Source organism: Carassius auratus, chromosome 36, assembly GCF_003368295.1.
Source record: "Carassius auratus strain Wakin chromosome 36, ASM336829v1, whole genome shotgun sequence".
NCBI classification, from domain to species: domain Eukaryota; kingdom Metazoa; phylum Chordata; class Actinopteri; order Cypriniformes; family Cyprinidae; genus Carassius; species Carassius auratus.
In genome coordinates, this window is record NC_039278.1 from 19,138,065 (window position 1) to 19,161,973 (window position 23,909).

The 23,909-nt window shown below is 36.6% G+C and overlaps 2 protein-coding genes across 3 annotated transcripts in view; one reads left to right on the forward strand and one right to left on the reverse strand.

The window, feature by feature from the left end:
- Positions 1-672: 672 nt before the first annotated feature.
- LOC113055533 (uncharacterized) lies at positions 673-8,047 on the forward strand. The gene is made up of 3 exons (XM_026221917.1): positions 673-1,213; positions 4,566-4,723; positions 5,871-8,047. Exons 2-3 carry the CDS (start codon positions 4,573-4,575, stop codon positions 6,866-6,868), a joined length of 1,149 nt encoding a protein of 382 aa, XP_026077702.1. The 5' UTR covers positions 673-1,213; positions 4,566-4,572; the 3' UTR covers positions 6,869-8,047.
- A 4,088-nt stretch (positions 8,048-12,135) lies between these two features.
- Positions 12,136-23,909, reverse strand: part of LOC113055535 (E3 ubiquitin-protein ligase TRIM62) — a 48,778-nt gene continuing 37,004 nt past the window's right edge. The window contains exons 4-7 of one of the 2 annotated variants that reach the window (XM_026221918.1): positions 21,835-22,091; positions 21,676-21,720; positions 18,754-18,869; positions 12,136-14,380 (exon numbers count right to left, since the gene is read on the reverse strand). In XM_026221918.1, the coding sequence (XP_026077703.1) occupies positions 13,830-14,380; positions 18,754-18,869; positions 21,676-21,720; positions 21,835-22,091 (969 nt within the window). In that variant the 3' untranslated portion in view covers positions 12,136-13,829. The remainder of the gene's footprint in view (positions 14,381-18,753; positions 18,870-21,675; positions 21,721-21,834; positions 22,092-23,909) is intronic. The other variant, XM_026221919.1, reaches the window with a different exon arrangement.

Genomic DNA, 23,909 nt, shown 5'->3' on the forward strand with positions numbered 1-23,909 from the left:
GTTAAACTTTAACTTTGACTGGTTGTGAATGTTTACAATATAATTTACAAACTGCAAAGACAACTGCATAAATTACTTGAAGTACAATATTATTATTAATATTATATTATGTTTGTAGCCTGTCTGTTCCAGTTAAGTATGTAAAGTAAATATCCATTTTTGATCAGGGTTATTATAGTTCACTAAAACATTTTGTTACTTGAAATAAAACCGACCTTAAATGGAATGAAATATAAATAAAAGTATTTTATTTCAGCTATAGTTGTCAAGGCAATGTTTTTCATTTCCATTCAGCTTTAATTTAATGTACTAAAATATACTTAAACTAAAATTGTTACTTGAAATAACAAACTTTAACTGAAAATATTCTTATATATATATCTTATATATGAAAACATACTCATATATTATAACTTGAAATAGAAATAAACAAAAAACAAAACTAAACCTTTTTTATTTCACCCAGCTTTCAGACATTTCACATTTCTATTTGCCTCAACTTTATGTATTTAATAACTAAAACTGAATTACAAATTAATCAAAATTATAAACATTTTTAAAATGCTAACAAAAAAATAAATAAACAAAACTAATTCAAATATTAATAAAAGCTATTATACTGTAGCTTATGGATGGTTCTCTTTCTTAGTTTTGTATCTTTTGTTAGTTTGCGTCACGTCTTCTCTCAGATGAGCAGTAGATGGCAGCACGCGCTCAGACTGTTTCACGATTTAAAGCGACAGCGCTGATCCACAGACGGACATCCCAAGCAGCTCTGAAAGCATCCACGCGCTGTCACTGGAGCGTGCTGTGGTGAATCAGCGACACGAGCACTACATTAGGAAGTCGCATGCGCACATCTGAACACTTGTGGTCGTGGAGGAAGCAGATGGACTGGTTTCTGTGTGAGAGATCTAGTCAAACATTGACACTCCCTCAACACAGACATGTGCTTTGAGGCTAGGTAACATTAAAAAAAAATGTTTTGACACGTCCCACTGGGGGAGGGTGAGATGAAATGCACCACACACACACACACTAACTCAGACACTGAATGACTGGCTGCTGGTGTGTTCAGGTAGGGATCAGTCTCTGCTAATGTTCAGCTGGCTTCTTTCCTAGAGCCTCAGCTCGGTTCCTCTGGTCTTTCAGCTTTACATCACTCCAAGCTCCTCAGATGTTTGAAGCCACATCCTTTCATCTGGTGTTTCTGGTGAGTGAGTTGTAATGGCCCTGTAATTATGACATGGCTGTTTAAATAACCAAATGCTGCTGATTTTCCATAAGAATATTTCACTGAGAACAGTGGAAGCAGTGGTGAAAATCTCATGTTGAGAAGTCTGTTGAAAAGGCTTTTATCATATATATATATATATATATATATATATATATATATATATATATATATATATATATATATATATATATATATATATGTTAATAACAAACATTAAACAAGGCTTTGGATCTGAACCAAAATAATAAAACTCATATAGCAAATACAGAAGGTGTGAGACAAGTAAATCAACAAATTAACAACAATGGTAAAAAAACATTAAGTGCTGAATAACAGATGTTGGTTATGTCACTTACTGCCTTTCAATATTTTATATTTTTACATAGATAGATAGATAGATAGATAGCTGGATAGATAGCTAGATAGATGGATGGATGGATGGATGGATGGATAGATGGATAGATCATTAATTAAATACCAAAAACATTTTAATTTCAAAGCGACTTCTGTCAAATAGTCTATCAAATTTGACTAGCAGCCTCTTTTTATATCTTTACATTTACATTTATTGACATTTATTCACTTAGCAGACGCTTTTATCCAAAGCGACTTACAGATGAAGACAGTGGAAGCAATCAAAAACAACAAAAAGAGAAATGATATATAAGTGCTATAACAAGTCTCAGTTAGGTTAACACAGTACACGTAGCATGGGATTTTAAATAATATAATAAATAAAAAGAAAACAGAATAAAAAAGAAAAAGAAAAAAAGAATAGAGCAAGCTAGTTAGAGGTCTTTGCACATACACACACACACACATATACAATTGCATAATAAATGAAAAGAAAATAGAATACAAAAAGATTAGAAAGGTAGTTAGATTTTTTAAAGAATAGAATTAGAATAGTGAGTGTTAAAGTTAGAGGGTCAAATAAAGATGGAAGAGATGTGTTTTAAGCCGATTCTTGAAGATGGCTAAGGACTCAGCTGCTCGGATTGAGTTGGGGAGTTCATTTCACCAGAAGGGAACATTTAACTTAAAAGTCCGAAAAAGTGATTTTGTGCTTCTTTGGGATTGCACTATCAAGTGACGTTCACTTGCAGAGCGCAAGCTTCTAGAGGGCACATAAGTCTGAAGTAACAAATTTAGGTAAATGGGTGCAGAGCCAGTGGTAGTTTTGTAGCCAAACATCAATACCTTGAATATTATGCGAGCAGCTATTGGAAGCCAGTGCAAATTGATAAAAAGAGGTGTACGTGTATTCTTTTTGGCTCATTAAAAATTAATCTTGCTGCCGCATTCTGAATTAATTGTAAAGGTTTGATAGAATTGGCTGGAAGACCTGCCAAGAGGGCATTGCAATAGTCCATCCTGGACAGAACAAGAGCTTGAACAAGGAGTTGTGCAGCATGATCCGAAAGAAAGGGCTTGATCTTCTTGATGTTGAATAAAGCAAATCTGCAGGATCGGACAGTTTTAGCAATGTGGTCTGAGAAAGTCAGCTGATCATCAATCATAACTCCAAGGCTTCTAGCTGTTTTTGAAGGAGTTATGGTTGATGTGCCTAACTTGATGGTGAAATTGTGATTGGAACGATGGGTTTACTGGAATCACAAGCAGTTCTGTCTTGGCAAGGTTGAGTTGAAGGTGATGGTCCATCATCCAGGAAGAAATCTCTGTTAGACAAGCTGAGATGCGAATAGCTACCGTCGGATCATCAGGATGGAATGAGAGGTAGAGTTGAGTGTCATCAGCATAGCAGTGGTATGAAAAGCCATGTTTCTGAATGACAGAACCTAATGATGCCATGTAAACAGAGAAGAGAAGTGGTCCAAGAACTGAGCCCTGAGGCACCCCAGTAGTTAGATGTTGAGACTTGGACACCTCACCTCTCCAAGATACTTTGAAGGACCTATTTGATAGGTTAGGTACTCAAACCATTGAAGTGTGGTTCCTGAGATGCCATTTGCCAGTAGGGTTGATAGGAGGATCTGGTGGTTAACCGTGTCAAAAGCAGCGGACAGATCAAGCAGGATAAGTACTGAAGATTTGGATTCTGCTCTTGCCAGTCTTAGGGCTTCAACAACTGAGAGCAAGGCAGTCTCAGTTGAATGTCCACTTCTGAAGCCAGATTGGTTGCTGTCGAGGAGATTGTTGTGTGTGAGAAATGTAGAGACTTGTTTGAACACAGCTCGTTCAAGTGTTTTTGTAATAAAAGGAAGAAGGGAAACTGGTCTGTAGTTCTCTAAAAGAGATGGGTTGAGGTTGGGTTTCTTAAGTAGTGGAGTTATACGTGCCTGTCTAAATGATGAGGGGAAAACACCAGTGTGGAGGGAAGTGTTGAGGATGTGAGTGAGTGCAGGTACAACTGCAGGAGAAATGGCTTGAAGGAGATGAGATGGAATAGGATCAAGGGGGCAAGTTGTAGGGTGATTAGAAAGGATGAGTTTTGAGACTTCTGCCTCAGAGAGTGAAGAGAAGGATGTAAATGAGTGTAAGTTTGCTGGCGATATGAGCTTGACTGATTGTGGTGTGGAAAATTGTGAACTAATGTGTTTAATTTTATTAATGAAAAACGTTGCAAAGTCGTCAGCTATTAGAGATGAAGCAGGAGGAGGAGGAGGAGGACAAAGAAGTGAGGAAAATGTTTTAAAAAGCATGCGAGAGTTAGATGAATTGTTAATTTTGTTATGGTAGTATGTCCTTTTAGCAGAGGAGACATTAGCAGAGAAGGAAGATAGGAGTGACTGATACACAATAAGATCAGTAGTATTTTTGGACTTGCGCCACACCCTTTCAGAAAGCTCTAAGCTTAGAGCGGTGTTCGCGTAGAACATCAGATAACCAAGGGGCAAAAGGGGTGTTACGGGCTGGCCTGGAAGATAAGGGGCAAACAGGGTCTAAACAAGATGTAAGAGTGGAGAAGAAAGTATCAGTAGAACTGTTCGCGTCCAAAGATGCAAACAGTTTAGGGGAAGGAAGTGAAGATGAAACCATTGCAGATAGCCGGGAGGGTGAAAGTGTGCGTAGGTTTAATATTAATTTAAACATTTTTAAATTAAATAAATAAATGCAGTTTTTGATTTTAGCAGTCGAGAAATGATTGGATCATGAAAAATGGGAGAGTTCAAATTCAAAATTGTTGGCTGTCTTGGTGACATCATCCAAAAAGGCAAGACGTTATAGAAGTTACTTTTGATAAAACGTTCTTACACAATGACTTTCAGATCTTGTGCATTTATCATCAGTCTCTTTCCGGAGACTGTGCACTTCATCTCTTAAATGAAACATCAAGTGACACTGTATTTTTTATGTCTCTTGTAAGTGTGAAGATGGAGGGTGTTCTGGAAGTTACGCTCTGTCTGTGTGTGTGCAAACTGATGAGCAGCATGCTGCTGTGTTCGTCTGTGGTCACACACGCCATCACTGCGGTTAGTCTGTGCTGCAGCTGCCTGCTGTTATTTACAGACCTTGCTGTCACCAGTAAGCAGAAACACACACTTTGCCCACATTTCCCACTTAACTGATCAGTTTAAAGGCTCACCCAAAAAATCGAAAGTTGCTGTTAATTAACACACTCTCAGGCCATCAAAGATGTAGGTGACTTTTTCTTCAGAGCTACAGTAAAGAAGATTTTTAGATGAAACTGTGGTCCTTGGTGATTCATAAAACGCAAGTCAGTGGCTACCAGCACTTTGAGAATAAAAAAACAAAACATATCAAGGCACACAAGAGCCTCCTCTCTACTGAGGTCTTATGAAGCAAATTGATCCGTCTGTGCAAGAAACTGAACGTTATTTATAGCATTATGACCTTTAATCCAGAGCCTCAGACAAATGGTCCAGAGTGATTTTTTTGAACTATTTATTTTTGGTCAACTAGTATAGACTGAGTCATCTGAAACCATTTACAGCTTTTGCAGCTTTACTCAGTCAAAACTCACTTGGACTCAAAATGAGCCGAAATACCGTGTATCAGATCCTATTATGAACTCATTCAGCACTCCAGTTTCTCTAAGTCACTAAACAGAAAACAATTTGACTCAGACCGGAGACCGATGAGCCGCTGATAAGCGAGCACTTGAAAGAAGGGGACAAATGAACGTTTGTGGTTTCTAATTGTTTATGAAAAAAGTCAGCTGATAAAGACAATTTTATTCACTTTATATTCTTTAGACATGTAAAACATCCATGTTTCACATGATTATTGGGTGCATTAATAATATAATTGTGTATAGTACTTTGCGTGATCACATAAACAAACTAGTGAATTGAACCGAACTGCCCGAAAAAAAAAGTTTGCGGAAAAGAATCAGATTATCTGGATTACAGGTAATAATGTAGTAGATAATGTTCAGTTTCTGGAACAGTCCGATTGTTTTGCTTCATAAGACCTTAATAAATCGTCAGGAGCCACAGGTATTAATTTTGTGTTTCTTGATGCTTTTTTAATCCTCAAAAATGGGCAGCCGCTGACATGAATGTTACGAATCGCAGAGGACCATGGTTTCAGCTTAAAATCTCATTAAGCGTTCTACTGAAGGAAAACTGGCCTGAGAGTGTGTAAATTAACATTAGATTTACATTTTTGGGTGAATTATACCGTTAACACGTCTTTTCTCTTCCTCCAGTGTTTTTACTTTACGACTGGCTCATTGAGTCCTCTCTGACACCTTTTCACGTGTCTTCGGATGTCATCGCCCTTCGATTCCTGCTCTTCCTTTGCCAGGCCTACGGTGTTGTGTTGCTGCTGATGCCATCTTTGATTGCTGTGGAGTTGTTGGTTGAGCTGCTTTGTCAAGATGGGCGACTTAAGGGACAAGATGCGAGACAGCGAGATGCTAGTGAATCCCTCTCTATGACAGTTGGCTATTTGGGATGTCTTCTAGCATGGAGCGTGAGTGGGATCTACAGCAGCCATGACTGGACGCTGGAGCAGATGTCAGTGGAAACCTGTCGGGAAAAAGGTGGTCATCTTCTCACCTGCCTTCCCAGCACTGATGAGTTTTCCTGGGTTCTTCCTGCTGTGGTTATCCTGTTGAGCCTGACGGGGAACTTGGGCCTGTTCAGGATGAAGGCGTCCAGAAGACAGCCCGACTCTGAAAACACACAGACGGGCGAGAAAAAGGACTGTTTGGGCCCTGGGCTAATGCATACGTCTCAAACTCTGGTTGACTCAGAAAAAACACCCAACAGCTGCTGTGTTCACATGGCTGGGTTTGTGTATGGTGAGCCACGATGGATCTGTCCTGGGAACGGTGTCCAGTGCATTCAACAAACCCGTCTGGCAGACAGTTCAAAGAAACAAAAGCAATCATCCAGCCATGCAACATTTGCTCAGTCCAAAACCGATCTTCTTCTGGATGTCACATCATTAGCGCTCAAAATGGAGAAATGTGTATTTAACAATATAGACCCAAAGTCTCAAAGAAGACACTGTTGGTTTACAAAAAGGGAAAGCCCCTGCTCAGGGCGAGAAATCTTGACAGGGTTGGTATGCATGGTTATGGTTTGTGTTTTTCCCACAGTCGTCAGTGGAAATATTCTTCTAATCTTTAACCTGGAGAATTTGGTGGTGTACAGCTTGAAACTCTTATCTCTGTCAGTCAACAGAGCACCAGCTCTGTAATTGTGTGTCTGTGTATATGTATTTATTTAACCCTCTGGTGACATTGGACATTGGAAATGTGAGCTGTGGTCAGAGGAGGAACTTGTTTCTGGAAAAAAATGGATGTCGAGTTCTCATTCCCAAAGACCAAATGGAGCATCCAGACCCTCATATGTGACTGGCATATGTGTTGAGGTACCATTGACATGGTGGCATATATTTAGATTTTACAGAGACATATACTGCCATCAAGATGAGGTCTTTCATGGGAAGTCCATAGTTATTTGATCAAGACAAAGCCAGGTCTCATTCTGCACCTTAGTACAAAAATATTTGATTACCAACTGACTATTTATTCAACGATTTATTTCACATTTAACAGAGGCTGCATTAGTAAAATCAGTTTTAAACCGATTGCAAAAGAGGAATCGTGTCGGATATGGGCCATTCTACAGAATTGGTCCACATTTAAGTTTTCAAATTTTACAGTAGATGTTTACTAATATCCTTTTATTCTCTATTGAAACCCACAATCATATTTAAAATATTAGTAAGCTTATAAAGTCTTCATTTATTGGGTACTTACTATTGGGAGGTGGCTGTCCCGAATCCTAACCCCTAAATTTCAACTTATGAAAATGATATTGAAATAATTTTTAATTTAATAACATTTATGTCTGTCTCTCTCATAGCTACAGGGTGAGTAGACAGGCCCATCATTTTGAGGTAAATGTGTTCAAAAGTCTGAAAAATCTCTAACTCTAAGGAACAGCAGTACCGAACACCCTTTTTCTGCAATTAAGCACACTTTTTTTTAGGAGTTATTCCATATCATTTAATTTCTATGTGTGCTAGCTCACCATGTGCTGATTTGAATCTTTGAGATCGGTTCAAAGGTGTCTAAAATTGTCACTTACGAAAGAGTCACTACATATGGTGCAGTTTTGGTAGTGACATCTGTTTTCTTTTTTGGGTTGTTATCTCATAAAATGACCGAAACAAGTCATCATTGTTTCGGCAGTGACAAAAGGGAACACATAATCTTCATATTTGGGCTAAATAAACAAAATTTAACTAAAGTTATGCAATTTTTTTAGTGTGCAAGTAAAATGAATATGATGTGGTCGCTACCAAAGCATCACTGTCAGTAACGAAAATGTGCAGTCACTACTGAAACATGGGATGTTGTCAAAAATAAACTATACTGAATTATCAACTAAGATGTTATTATAGTTTTTGTTGTGTATTCAAATTTATGAATCCTTAACTCTGAAATCAGTATGATCAACATTTTTGCTTTTGAAAAGAAAAATTGTATTCAAAATACAACAAATCTCATAAATTACACTTGAAATAGTAACTCTAAAAATAACTGTACAATAACTAGAAATGTGTACCTTGGATATTATACAATTTGCATACATACTAATATTATATACACGCTGACATGACTTTCATAACACCATATCATCTCAAGTGACCCTAGAAAAAAATTAGGGAAATTTTTTATTGCAAATGTGTGAACTCTGAATTAGGAGGTTTATGAAGCTGAAAACTGCAAAAGGAGATCTGTCCAATGAAAGACAAACACATTTTATGCATACTCAATGCATGGCAAAATCTGACAGAAGATGACAAATTAAGGTTACCAAAGCAGATTTGTTAAGAATTTGTGAGTTTATGAGGTGCATTTCCCTTGCAAAGTAAATAATCTGTCTGTTTTGAGAGCACCAGCTGGTTTCGTGTGAGATTGTTGTGTTAATTTTAAACCCAAAACTAGTTTACTGGTTTCCTACAAAAGGAATAGGGCCCGAGGGGTGCTGTGCTTCACAGAACAATAGTGACATATGAGCAGTGGCATTCAGAGTTAACATAAAAAAATTAAAATGTGCAATAAAGTATTTATGCGTACAGAAGTGCTGGAAGGCACAGGTTATTGTCATGAGTACATTCATCAAATTCCAAAGTTTCCCACAACTTGGAATAGGTACAGTGGAAGGAGGTTTATGAAGAGCAAATTCATGACCGAACAAGTAAAAATAAGAGTAATCATAAAGTTGAAGGGGAAAATGAAACTCTTGGATGGGGTTACAGCGCTTGAAGTACACCTGTCAACACCAGAGGTCTCCCTGTGCTGTCTTGAGGCAATCTTCATGTGAAACAGTCCTGAAACTGAAGAAGCCTTTGTTAATAAGCCCTTCTTCCTTTCTGGTCCTTCTGTAGCTGTAGTTCAGCTCTTTGGAAAAGCACCACAGGGCAAACGAACTCAGACTTGTACAGACACATGCACACATGACAGGCTGGTGAATCGCTGGAAACACAGGAAAATAGCTTTTATATTCTGATTTAAGTGCTTTTATTATATATATATATATATATATGTGTGTGTGTGTGTGTGTGTTTGTGTGTGTGTGTGTGTGTGTGTGTGTGTGTGTGTGTGTGTGTGTGTGTGTACAGTACAGACCAAAAGTTTGGAAACATTACTATTTTTTATGTTTTTGAAAGAAGTTTCTTCTGCTCATCAAGCCTGCATTTATTTGATCAAAAATACAGAAAAAAAATTGAAATATTGTGATTTGTTATTACAATTTAAAATAATTGTTTTTAAATGTATTATACTTTAAATTATCATTTATTTCTGTGATGCAAAGCTGAATTTTTAGGATCATTATCACATGATCCTTTAGAAATTATTCTAATATGATGATTCATTATCAAAGTTGGAAACAGTTCTGCTGCTTAATATTTTTTCAGAACATGTGATACTTTTTTAGGATACTTTGATGAATAAAAAAAAAGCAAAAAGAAAGAAAAGCTATGTTTTAAAATATAAATATTTTGTAATAACAATATACACTACTGGTCAGTAATTTTTTAATAAAATCAATACTTTTATTCAGCAAGGATGTGTTAAATTGATAAAAGTGATAGTAAAGAAAATATATTATTAGAATATATATTATTATATATTTTTTTATTTTGAATAAATGCAGTTCTTTTTAAGCTGTTATTCATCAAATATATTAGACAGCAGAACTGTTTCCAACACTCATAATAAATCAGAATATTAGAATGATTTCTAAATGATCATGCGATCGACTGGATGTTACATGTGACACTGAAGAATGGAGTAATGATGCTGAAAATTCAGCTTTGCATCAAAGGAATAATTTTTTTTAAGTACATTTAAATAGAAAACTATTATTTGTTGTTATAATATTTCACAATATTACTGTTTTTTTCTGTATTTTTGATCAGATAAATGCAGGCTTGATGAGCAGAAGAAACTTCTTTCAAAAACATTAAAAATAGTAATGTATATATATATATTCAGTTTTAATAATTAGTACCTCAACTTTAATTTTTACATTTTATTTCAGTAAGTTGGCAGAATCTTTTTTTTAAATGTTGTTTTAAGTTTTCATATTATTATCATAATATTAGATTTTATTTTGGATATACTTTAATTAAAATTATTGTAAGTAGTTTTTATTTCAACAACAACACTGGTTAGTAATATGGCAAACTGAAACTAATGCCACAAAAAAAAAAAAAAAAAACTAAAATAATTATTAACTGAAATATATTAAAGGGTAAGGATTGAGAGAAAAACGCATGAGTGACGCATAAAAGCACCATACTTTTACATGTAGATAGTGAGATGCAATCTCAAAACATATTAAGTTGCCCACTATTTTTAACACCATTGACTATTACAGTATTATTATTATGTTTTAAGCAGCCTGTAAGACCCCAGCATGATATCTAAGCAGAATGTGTAACAGCATACGATGCTATCTTGGTTGGTTGCTCACTAGATTATCTTGACTAGTCAGCCACGAAGTGTAATGACTTCCTCGAAGCGGAAGAATTGCAGTGACATTCATCGGTGTGAGAAAGTGAGCGTTTCATTATAATGATGGCGAGGTGTCTTTAAGACAGCGTGACAGCAGTCTTTCGTCTCATTTTAAAGCTTGGTCTCCCAGCTGAAACCTCACACCGCCCACACCTAGTTATATCGGTATGACAGCATCTTTTTTTTTTTTGTAGAGATGCATTGTACATAAAGTCTATTGGTTTGACAGGACACTTGTCCTGTGGGATACTTAAACAATTACACAAGACTTCCAATAAGAACGCGGTTCTTTGCCTCCTTTGCTTGGAATCCAGCAATGATACAGGTGACTGTAATAGCAGCTTTCAATTTAATAACAAAACTTGAGATCCATAAGTCTCCAGAGTTTCACTGGGTCTTGTTGGACACAGGTTGATGCAATGATTTCATTAAAAATGTAAGGGAAATCAATTCTTCTACTCACACACAAGCCATTTGTCTGCACTCTGGAGGACTTGGTGTAAAAATCACAATACTTTGTTTTCAGATGGTTAAACAATCTCTCAGTTACGTGCTTTGTCGTGTGATGCATCATAACCAGCTGTTTGGAATAGAGAAGAATGTTTAAAGGGAAGAAATGGTTTTCATCTGTTGAAAATTGCTTTTTTTCCTTTCCTTTTTATTTTTTCCTCAGTAATATATTGCTTTTTCCGAGTATATGCAACAGTCATAACCCAAATAATTAAAGATACCGACCACACTGGACCATGGTCCAAAATGAACTTTCATGCCAATGGTAAATGACATTTAAAACGTCATTATTTGATTACATTTACTGGTAACAGCATTTTCCATGATTTCTAAGTACATGTAGCGGTTCGTTTTGTATATTCATAGGTCATTGTTTTACTCATATTATCATATGTTATAGCCATTTTCATTTTTGTGAAAAGCCTGATGTCAAATCAACAATTTTGTTCCCCAGTCCAGATGACGGATCAGCACCTAGAGATGACCTCTACAGCCCAACTCGTGTCAACTAGATGTTTTTTCTCCATTTCTGTCACCGATGGAGCTTGGGTCTTTTTTGGGACCCCCAGCTCAGACACCATTGGAAGTCTGCTTTGACACAGTATTGTATAAAGCATAATATAAATAAAGGTGACTTGACTTGATGCCAAAATTCAACAGATTAATAAATATTGTAATCTTATATGAATAAACACCACTCCACATATTTGTTTGTGTGGTTTACTGGAAACAGTTCTGGAGAATCGTAATAACACGTCTTACTACTTAAAGCCCTGAAGCTAAAATGTTAATTAAAGAACAGGTTTCCTTAATAAGAGTCTCTGAGAGATCTCTGGCTAGTACTTTTTTTTTTTCATTCCCCACTTGTCAAGTGTTGGACTAATAATGAAGTCGGTCAAACATAATGAAGAGTCAGAAATGCTTCTAGTTTTACCATTTTTTAATTGAACACAAACATTTTTCCATGAACCTCCAGCTTCATTAGAGCGCATTTAAACAGTGATGGGTGTAAAGCAGCTCCCCTCCGAAAACACAAATCATCATCATCATCATCTTCATCACCAACAACAATCCTCAGGAGTATATAACTACATCATAATGAACCCATCACCATCACCTGACAATAATAATAATCATTATCTGACTGCCTTAAAAGCCGACCGACCCCATCGAGGTCCATGTCATAAATGTCCAGCACCTTTACACTTAAACACCAAACACGAGTACAAGTACAAAATAAAACATGGAATGGATTCTGAACCCGTCTGTCATTCAAGCTAAAGTTTATTTCAACCAAGGTTTATTACTCCATTGGCAAGAATTCATGGAGAAAAGACCAATAGGGACTAGTATAAAAACTCAGCGGTCAGAACATACAACTGAGCCTCCGAGAAGATCAACACACACTGAGGCGAACTGAAACAATGGCCACATCTGAGTAATCAAGATAGATTTATGAGTGTGTCCTGAAACTGTAGTGTTTCCATTTAAAACTGTATGTATTGTATGCATTGTAAAAATATGTATGTTTTGAATCAATGAAATTGAATCAGGTCCTTATTTCACATGAAAATAATTTTGATTTACATATAAAACATCTTTTCTAAAGAGCAACAGATGCAATCTCTTGGAAACGGAAATGTCTTTCACCATCTTATCACCTGATTAGACACGTTAAAGCAGACGGATGACCCTTCGACCATCCTCATGAGATGTCCCGGGACCCCAAACACTGGAATGTTCTAGAAAGTGAGTACAGGATGAATAAATAAAAGCAATATCAAGCAAAAGCGAAAAGGAAGGTGCGAGGATCCATTTTTCACCAATATCGCAAAGCTCTCCTGCGCTATGTACAAATGCAAAAGTAATGGCGCCCTTTTTTATAGTAGCAGCAGATGTGTTAGCGGCATTCGAGTCCTGAATCTCGATTAGAAGGGGATAAAAACACATACACGATCATTCACACGTACAGAATCACGCTGGGTGTCTGCTGAGAGCGTGATAACTGCATTGAACACCGTCACCATCGTGAATAAGCATGACCTGACGGACATAATCTTCCACTCTCCGTTCATGCAGTTGTTAATAAAAAACAAAGCAAGAAGTTGGTACAGCACTACATCAGTGTCGAGTAACAGTAAGACGCTTGACGCACTACACAAACACGCCGAAGCCAACTGCACAGAAAGAAACAGGCAACACGTTTCATATTTCTGTCTGCACATCGGATAAGCTCTTTTCCCAGACTTGAGCCATGAAAGGAGCGTTTGGACCCTGCAGGGGCTGGAGGGACATAAATCGGGGTATTGTGTATAAGCAGCTGGGAAATCTTGGGCAAGCAGGCCGGCCACGGTAAGATTACAAATGACTAGCAAGAATAAAATGTACCAAATGGCCATAGGCACCTCTCAGAAAAGTGCAAGGCTCTCCATTTTATTTAGCAACTCCAGGTGTCCACAGAGCCTTACGTCACAATCCAACAGTCAGATCACTTCATTCTGTAACGAGTCAGCTACCCACCAAGTGCCCTAAGGTAAGCTGAAAGAAACTTTATTATACATCCTAGTATTCAGTTTCTTCTTTTTCATCCCCAAAACTTTTCTGCTGTCTCGGTTCCTATAAACGCACAGTGTTAATTCGCAAGGGCTGCACGTTTTTTCCGTTGGCGTGACTTTGACCGGGGCTGAAGTATGGATATAGTTTAGCTAAAAACTTCTCTCGGTAGGTGTAGAGCCAGGACATGTCGTCGGCATTGTAGAAAACCAGCAAACCTTTGGGGTAGTCCAAGTAGACACCCACTTTCTCGAGTTTGCTCTTTACGTTGAGGCGAGTCCAGGGCTCGGTGCAAGCGCTGTATTGGTTACCGTCGTGCATGACGATGCAGTAGAAGCCTCGGCTGGGTTGGATTTGAATGCTTCCCTTGCGGTTGACCGTCTCGTAGGCCACGCCGATCATCCACTGGGTTTTCTCGGACACCATCACCTCCCAGTAATGGACGCCCGTGGAGAAACCCTCGGCTCCCAGCACCGACACCTCAACGTCAAAGCGGCGCGGAGAATCCTGCAGGGGCTGCGGGTGCAGGTTCCCGTATGCAACGATGGTACAGTCGTCTGACAATATGAGCCTCTGGTGAGCAGTGATGGGGTCCATGGTTAAAGCTGCAGGCACTTTGAACATAAGGATAGCGGAAATTAATATTAGTGCATATAAAAACAGACCAATAAAAGCTCAACAGCCGTTACATTACAGCAGGTAAAAAAAAAAAAGCACACATTTTTTATACAAGTAGGGTAATAAAAATATAAAATCAACATCTAAAATAAAAATAATTAATAAAGAATAAATATAAAATATATCTAAAAAAAAAATTTGTAAAAAAAAAAAAAAAAAATTCTGAAAAACTTAAAACTGTTTTTATATACAAAAATAATATCCATAGAAGACATAAAGGTCATAGCCTAGCGGTTAGTGCATGTGCTCAGACTTTGTGGGCTTTTTTTAAGATTCCCATTCTACCTCTTCATTCCTTCCTTCTATCTCTCCTTCTTCTATACTTATCAAAAAAGTAAAGTAACAAAGTCTAAATTAGCAGCTGGAAATGGGCATTTGGTGAGGTCATTCTTGTCAATCAAAAGTGTTGACACTATCACTACCTGAGCTGGTGGAATAATACTCCTCTGAAACACACAAACACACTCCTCTATTTCATTATCGGTCAGGTCATTTAAAGAATATAATTCTTTGTTTTCAAACACTTTAAAATGCATCCAGCAATAAGAATAAGAGTGCATTCCAGGAGCAAAATCGTCTAAAATTTGCAGTACTGGTATTGTTTCAGCGCTGCTGCCAAGCATTGAGTACTTTGTCGAAGAAGGATAAATAATCTCCATATGTCAACCACTGCCTGGCAGCTAATGCCTGCAGTGGACAGTCTGCACTGCCCATTATAATGCCAGCTTGCTGTGGGTTCAGTGGTAGGAAAGTGTGCCAAAGGAATGGACTGAGAGAAGAGCAAACCCTGGAAAGAGCTTCCTGCATACAGACAAAAACAATGGACACATGCCACTAGCTTGGACCTGAAAAGAAGCCAGCAGCCATTTCTCCCTGCAGCCCGAGACGGGATGCACACTGAAGCTCAGCAGGGTTGAACCTGGTCAGTACCTGGATGGGAGACCTGCTGGGAAAACTAGGTTGCTTCTGTAAGAGGTGTTAGTGAGGCCTAACTGTGTGGGTCCTAGCGCCCCAGTGTAGTGATGGGGACACTATACTGTCAAAAAGCACCGTCCTTCGGATGAGACATCAAACTGAGGTCCTGACTCTCTGTGGTCATTAAAAATCTCAAGATGGATTTCGAAAAGAGTAGAGGTGTGACCTCAGCATCATGGTCAAATTTGCCCATTGGCCTCTGACCACCATGGCCTCCTAACAATCCCCATACCTACTGATTGGCTTCATCACTATGTCCTCTCCACTAACAAGCTGGTGTGTGGTGGGCGTTCTGGCGCACTATGGCTGCCGTCACATCATCCAGGTGGATGCTGCACACTGCTGGTGGATGAGGAGATACCCCCTCACAATGTAAAGTGCTTTGAGTGCTTAGAAAAGTAGAAAAGCGGTATATAAATCTAAGGAATTTTTATAAGGAATTTTATAAATATTTTTATAAGGAATCATATTTTTATGAAAAGGAGACCTGAGCCAAGCAGTTGCTACACATTATGATATGCAAGATGCCAAGATATAATTTAGGAAAAGATGTGCTATGACGAACTACATGAAGATGAAGAAATTTGTTGAGAAAATATGGGGAGGAAATTAAGTTATTGGGGTAAAGAATGCTTATCTGAAACAATCACTTATTAGGCATGTTGTGCACTGCACACACCACCAGAAGTTTTTGTATGTAAATGTTTAGGGTTTGTATATCCCCTTTCACACTGCACGTTAGACCCTGAAAATTAGACCCTTATGTGTGAACGCAAACAAGTCCCGCGATTGATTCTGGGATCGATCCCGGGTTGGGGACCTAGTAACTTTGTTGGGTTCAGTCCCAGAACAAGCTCTGTGTGAACAAAAGCCAGAACAAATGGAATGTCGTAGTGATGACGCTAGTTATCGCGCAAATCTTTTACAGGGTGTTTTGAAGGCAAATCAACATTTCCGACGAAAAAAATTTGCAAACTGAAATGAAGCAGAGATCAGGTAGTTCCTCACTATCCGTGCTGAAGCTGAGATTGTTCGCCAGTTTAAAGGAACGTTTACGTGCCTTGCATTTTCGACTCGTACATTATGCGTCAAATCCTGATGTCACGAGTCATTACGGGACCTTTAGGGTTGTGTGTGAACACGCACATATGCCGGGAAATCACTGGCAGTGTGAAAGTGGAAAAATCTAGTAACCCGGGAACAATTCCCGGGACACATTACCCATGTATTTTCTGGAATCGCAGTGTGAAAGACGCTTATGAACATTCAGAGTCAAACAATGCTGGCTTGTTTTCCTGCGGTCCATAGATAGGCATGTCTTTCTGAGACCAGACGAAGAGGGAAATTGCTAAATATTTTTGTCTTGGTTATTTAAAACCTTCACCAAAAAAGGCAGAGCCAAAAGCCGGTCCAAAGGACAGGATGTCGACATTTCCACTGTTTGACATTGGGAGTTTGCGCTTTAGGTAACCTATAAATAATTTAACCTCTGTTGCCTTGCATTCGATCTGTCTCTGTTCCTGCATTCTCTCTCTCTACACTAGTCATGCAAACAAAACAAACACCAGTAACAGGCTTTGGATTCAGAAAGTCATGAAAAACATTCATATTCAGATTTCTAAATAAATACTTTTAATACTTCTACACTATTTCTATTTTTTATATAACTTTTAATAACTAATGAAAGCATTCGCTTCACAATCATAGATGCATTACTAACTTGAGTGCGAATAAAATTTATAAAATAATAAGAAAGTGGCAAAATTTTGCTATTCAGGTTGGCAGAAAAAATATATAATAAATATGAATAAATCTACAAAAAATAAAACTAAAAATTCAAATATAAACAATATAATTATTAACAATAATTATTTATTGTATGTACAATACATACATACAATAATAAATCTATTAATTATGGATGCATTTCAAAAGTAAAAAATTTTGTTTTTTTTACTAAATTACAATAATATAATTTTATAGGACTGTGCATAAAACTTAACAGGCTTTGGATTCAGAAAGTGGTAAAAATATTTCTGTTCATGGTGACAGAAAAAATAAAAAGGATATTGGAAATGTCTGTGAAGTAAAAAAAAAAAAAAATTCCATGTCGGTTCAGAATAAAATGCGGTGAGTGCAACAGTGTGGAAGGGAAGGATTTGAACTGGATTTTTTTCATGTGACAGGCTGTGCGTCCGACCTTGTCTATTTCTGTCAGTGTAAAGGATGCTGGTAAATTGGAGAAATGATTGAGAGAGCGAGATATTTTAAATAATGCTCTGCTTCAGGGGGCTACTGAGGGAGAATACAGATGGAGAAGGCCTTCAGCGCTTCTCACTGCAGCTCGTGCAGAGCTCAATCAGACGTGCATTATCTCATTCACAGGGCTGTAAACACACAGGCTGTGTTTGTGTTGATTAGATCATCTCTAATTGGATGCACTAATACATACAAAATGATAAGCATTAGATCTTTGGACATGATTACTATATTAATTGTACAACTGATACACAGATATGGTTTTGATATACTGGTCTCTAAATCCTGGTTATTCTTCAATGCGAGTCTATGGGATTTTTTTTTATTTATGTGCTACCAATCAAAAACAACCAATCTGATCCAGGGTTATTATTGTGAACTAGATATAAATGTAACTAAATCTAAAAAAAAAACAATGTTTTTACTGTTTTACTTTTAAAAAAAACAACCAAAACAAAAAAACAAATAGGTGAAATAAAATAAAATGCAAAAATGATATGAAAAATGTAATGAAAGTTAGAAATGCTGCATTTGCAAATAAGTGAAATATGTTACTACATAACTAATAAAAATAAATAAAATACCAAATAAAATGAATAGCAAATATATGGAAAATATATGATGGAAAAATAAAAGCAGTTTAAAATATAACATTTAAAATTATAATATAAACTAAATATTATTTAAATAATAGTAAAATAACACTGGTCTGATCTCTTGGACAGATATTAACACATCTTCGCCTAAATAAGCCACATGATGTGAAGTATTATTGACGTCTGCGGAAAAAATAGTGCTGGGTTTGCAGGAATATCTAAGTCCAACTGCAAACTACAAGACACAAGCTAATGGCTCTGTGCAAACTTAAAATGTCCAAGCGACATAATCTTGACCCACCTAGTCATATTATATAAACCTTGATCTAGTGTATTTGTGCAGATTACATCCAGGTATAAGCACTTCAGAACAGTGTAAAACTCAGTGTAACTTTTTTTTTCTTCCTGTATTTGCAGTTGTTTTCTCAGTGACACATAGCCACTATTTAAAATGCAATTCTACTATTCTGACACATTACCTGGCGATATATCCAGAAAAAGAGACTTCCAGATGGTATACTGTAGTGGCCCCATGTATTTGGACGTCGGGAAGTCTTCATAGGTGAGGTTGGTTTCGTGGATCTTTCCCTTTATTCTGTGGAGACAGAAGTCAACAATTGCATTATTCAAATTCAACACTGGCAACCCACCAAACCCCAAGCAACCGATTCCTCCTCAAAGGCTACATCCTGCTTCCAAACGTTCGCTTTTGAATCGCACTGTGTTTTCTATATAGCTGTGCCGCCCTTGCAAAGTCAAACAGCTCCGATTCGGCATTGGGAGTGAGGTCAATCTGGGCAACACTGCAGATCACTTTCAATACTTCAAGCCCAACATTAATCATGCTATTCCTTTCCCATATGGCTAACTCATTCCCCTCTCATTACTCCCAAATGAAAACGACTGCTACACACCATTCAGAAGTACAGTTTTCTCAAAATGCAGTCTTAAACTTCAAATATTCGTGCTGATTAATAGGGCTAAGACATGTATATAAAAATCGCAACAAGCTTTGTGCTTTGTTACTTTTTATATCAAAAAGACTTGTCTTTCAAAATCTGTCAATTTTATTGTGAAATTTAAAGAACAAACATCGTTTTGATGCTCTTTAATGTGGTGTTACTTTGCTGTAGATGCTTCAGATCAAGCGGAATGTGAACAGATCGTCTTATCCTCTTTACTACTAGTTATAGCACAAAATAAACAGTGTTTCAACCACAGAAAGACATCAATAAAACAGTTCAAAAACAATGTTACGTAGTGTTATAGTTACATTAACAAAGCCATTCAATGACCACAGCTTGACAGTTACCTGGAAAAATAAACACTAAAGGGGAGCAGTTTTCAAAAAAATATGTACTGTATTACACGCTCTTGGATTTTTTTTCTCATATATTTTTAATTAACATTTTCTTCAATATTTAATGTAAGTTTGAGTAATTCTGTCATGGAAACAAGTAATGACAGCCACCATTTAAAATGTTTGTGTATGTGTGTGCACATATGTATGTATGTATATATATATATATATATATATATATATATATATATATATATATATATATATATAGATAGAGAGAGAGAGAGAGAGAGAGAGAGAGAGAGAGAGAGAGAGAGAGAGAGAGATATACATAGATATAGATATATATAGAAATGGAATCAATTTGTGGCAATACCCATTATATATATTTTTTTATTTAAAGAAGAAACCAATCCAATGTATAATTTTTCATATAAAAATATGGCATGCAATTGCATCCAACAATGGTATAAACATCATTTAAATTATGATAATCGTAATTAATAATCACAATTACAATTTCAAGGGACTAATCGTCAATTGTAATTTTTCTCATAATCGTGTAGCCCTATAGAATTAAGATCAAAACAAAATTGAATCTAATTACATTTTTGTCTACTTCCTAACTAAGCCCGCTGGCAACTATAGTTGCCCCAGTTTATAGTTGTCATTTTCCTATTGTAAGTATTTTTCTAGATGTTATCCATGTTTTATTTCTCAATGACATGCAAGCAAACAACCAAATAAAGGAATTCAAGAAAAAAAATAAGGTATTCGCTTCCTTCCTGTTACATGAGGCTGTTAAATTCCTACCCCTACTTCCAGAAAGCATGGCGAAGGCAAACCCTCCCAAAGAAATGTAATTTTCATATTACTAATAAGTTTTTTTTGTTGATGTTTATCTACAGCAATCATGAAGGTCTCTAGAATCATCCAAACAAAACAAATCTTCCAGGAGATCTATAGTTTTTTTTTGCATACTTAGTCAAATGCCCAAGCGGCAACTATAGTAGCTGCTGGGCAAATAACTTGTAAGTACATATCATGGGGAAATGGTGTACAGTATACTGTGATAACAGGTTAATATATCAAGGTTATTGGTCTTGTTTTCTGCCTTTAAAAAAATATCCCAGCTAAAACATAACTTAACCCTTTAACTGACATCTCTACTTTACAGTAGATCTTAATATTATAAGGAATAAATCTGTCATAAGTAGATGAGTGCAGTCTTTCCACAGCTCTACTGCCCCTCTTCTGTCTGAATTTGGCATGGGGAAGAATGAAAAGATAAAGAGCTAACACATGGCATTAATTGATGTAGATCATCTTTTTCTCCCCTTTATGACATTATGTCTCGTAAGGGTCAACATATTGTGGCCCCTTTATCCATTTTTGATGATTTTCATTCTAATTGGTCAAGGACCCTAATTCATTTTTATGACTAGTATCTTATGATTCCATTGTAATGCTGAAATTCAGACAAGTAATGAATTTACATTTACATTATTATATGAAATCACCTACAAAAGTGTGCCATTGAATACTATGGGCCTAAAAAATTTATATATTTTTTTATTATATAGATGTAATATTTTATTAATTCTATTTATTTTTAATGAACGTATTGATACACAATAACCTGTTGGGTCAACTTAATGGCTGTCCTTTTTTTCTCCACTATGTTCCACCATTTTAAGACAAATTGATGTATTGTGTTTTCATATTCAAGAGATTATAAGCTAGATGCAGCTTTTTTTGGGGGGGGGGGGGGGGGGGGTTTCGACTTCGACTTTTATGCATAATTAACTTGTTTATGAATAAAGATTGATCTAATGAAAACTCAGTTATTTTGAGTCAGATGCCAAATGCTCTCCTCCTATTCAAACACAATTTGACATTGAAGGGGTGAATACAACATATTTGCCCACTGACTTTCAAGAAAATAAACTAAAACATGAATATATGCATGACACCATTCAGAAAAATTTGGGCACAAATGGGTTAACCTAGTCTGTTCTGCAATGATCTCTCTTCTGACGGGCGCCTGTGACATTAGGCAAAGGGCAATGGTCACAAACATAAGTCAAATAACCTGACTTGCCTTGGTAGCTTCCACCAGCAATACCCTCCACGAATCACTTGCTCCCTGACCAGCAGTTACAAGAAAAAAGACAGAACGTTTTAGACCAGATAAGCTTTAATTCACACCCTCAACATTCGCTCATCCCCTTCCCTACGAGCCCCTTGTCCTCCTCAGTACCTGTCTGATGTCAGGGCTATTCCTTCCAAGAATTCATGATGGCTGGTCTCACTGAGTCGCTCCTGAAGGATCTGGATCCCTTCCTTGACATCGCGGAGCTGCTGGCTGTAGCGCTGGATCTTGTGCTCGATATCAGAAAGCGTGCGCGCCGTATCTGCCTCCAGCTCCTCTAGCATGCTCTTCTGCCGTTCCCGCAGGAAGCGGTGCAGTCGCTCGAATGCATTGCCGATCGTGGCACGAAGGCTCTTCGCTGATGACTATGAGTTAGAGAAAAGAAAGTTACGATTTTTGTTAGTCTAGACTCAGTTAAAAGACAAAGAGATTCACAGAGTCTCAAATAACTAGCCTTCACCAACCACTGTGCACACACTAACTGAGATGTCAATCAAGCATGTTTGTTTTAGTCTTTACTATAAGGCATAAGGGGAGCATACTTTTTTATTTTTTCATATTCAACAGTGATTCAGCAAATTGACAAAAACTGACATTAAAACATTGCCTTTGGTGTGAGAGACCCAGGTTCAAATCCACAGTGAGACACAAATGTGTCCCTGAGCAAGACACTTAACCCCTAGTTGCCCCAGAGGCGTGCAACCTCTGACATATATTGCAATTGTAAGTCGCTTTGGATAAAAGCGTCAGCTAAATGAATAAATGTGAAATGTAAAAGACATTTATAAAGTTATAAAAGATTTACATTTCAAATAACTGCTTTTAAACGCTATATTCAAAGGATCCTGCATTTTTTTTTATCAGTTTACACAAAAATATGAAGCAGCGCAACTTTGTTCACCATTGATAATAATCAGAAATGTTTCTTTTGCAACAAAACAGCATATTAGAATGATTTCTGAAGATTGTGACAAATTCAGCTTCGCATCACAGGAATAAATTACATTTTAAAGTATATTAAAATTCAAAACAGTAAAAAAAAAAAAATTAAGTTGTTATGAATGGTATTTGTTATTTGCACAGTACAATACATGTTTGTTTGTTTTTTGTTTGACAATTGTCAAAGATAATGTGCAGTCTGAGAAGTTTGAGACTAGTGGTTCAAGTCATCGTCAATCTACACAGGCTAACATGATTAAAAGAAAAACACTGTCCTAACCAGGTGTGAGTATTGCGGTTTCCAGCATTGAGTAATTTGTGTCCAAAATAATACAGCTTGAAGTGACAAAGCCACAGACAAACAGAACATAACTGATGTTTGAAACACAACTGGAGTGTGTACTGAAATTACAGCATATGGAGCTATCCATGATGAGGAAAATGACTAATTAGCGACCAGAATATTGTCTTATTGTGGATTCAAATTGCTGAAAGACAAAAACACAAATTAAGAGATGTAAGAGACTCATCTGGTTAGCACATAGCAAAAAAATAAATAATAATAATTACTATTTACTTACTATATAATACTTAATAATTACTATTTAATTACTAACAGATTATTATAAAATTACTTCTGCAGAGTCTCGGGACGAAGTGGGTTGTCAAGCAAGTGGAAAATGAAATTTTGCAAAAATGCTATAATATTTATTATATATATAATTGTCCCTATATTCATATTAAATCATAAATTATATATATTTATATTGAAAAATATAAATATATAATAATTCTAAAGACTCTATAGACTTATTACTTTTTTATATATTTATATAAAAAACAAATAAATAATATTTTATGTATGTAAATCATCCTCATCATCATCATCATTGTTATTTCTGCAGTGTCTCAGGATGAAATGGGCTATCAAGAAAATGCTAATTAAAAAAGAAAATCAATACTTGTATTTGATGTCTATGTTCCAATTATATTGTTATTTATTTTTTCTATTTTATATGTATAATTACTATTATTAAATTATAATTTTGGCAGAGTCTCAGTGGGACGTAGTGGACTAACAAGCAAGTGGAAAGTGCCTCATAAGTCCGCATCATTGGAGTCGAGGTCACAGTCTAATAGTCAGTGGAAATGGCATTAGGTCGCTCCACCCTCAATCTTCCAAGTTACTGTAGGACAGCCTCCTTGAGAAGGACATGAATGCTCATGCAGACGAGCATCGAAAT

Excerpts from the sequence above, each read along its gene's own strand:
- LOC113055533 (XM_026221917.1), top strand. The coding sequence starts at position 4,573 with ATGGAGGGTGTTCTGGAAGTTACGCTCTGTCTGTGTGTGTGCAAACTG. Across the intron at positions 4,724-5,870 it reads TACAGACCTTGCTGTCACCA|TGTTTTTACTTTACGACTGG; the intron begins GTAAGCAGAAAC and ends CTCTTCCTCCAG.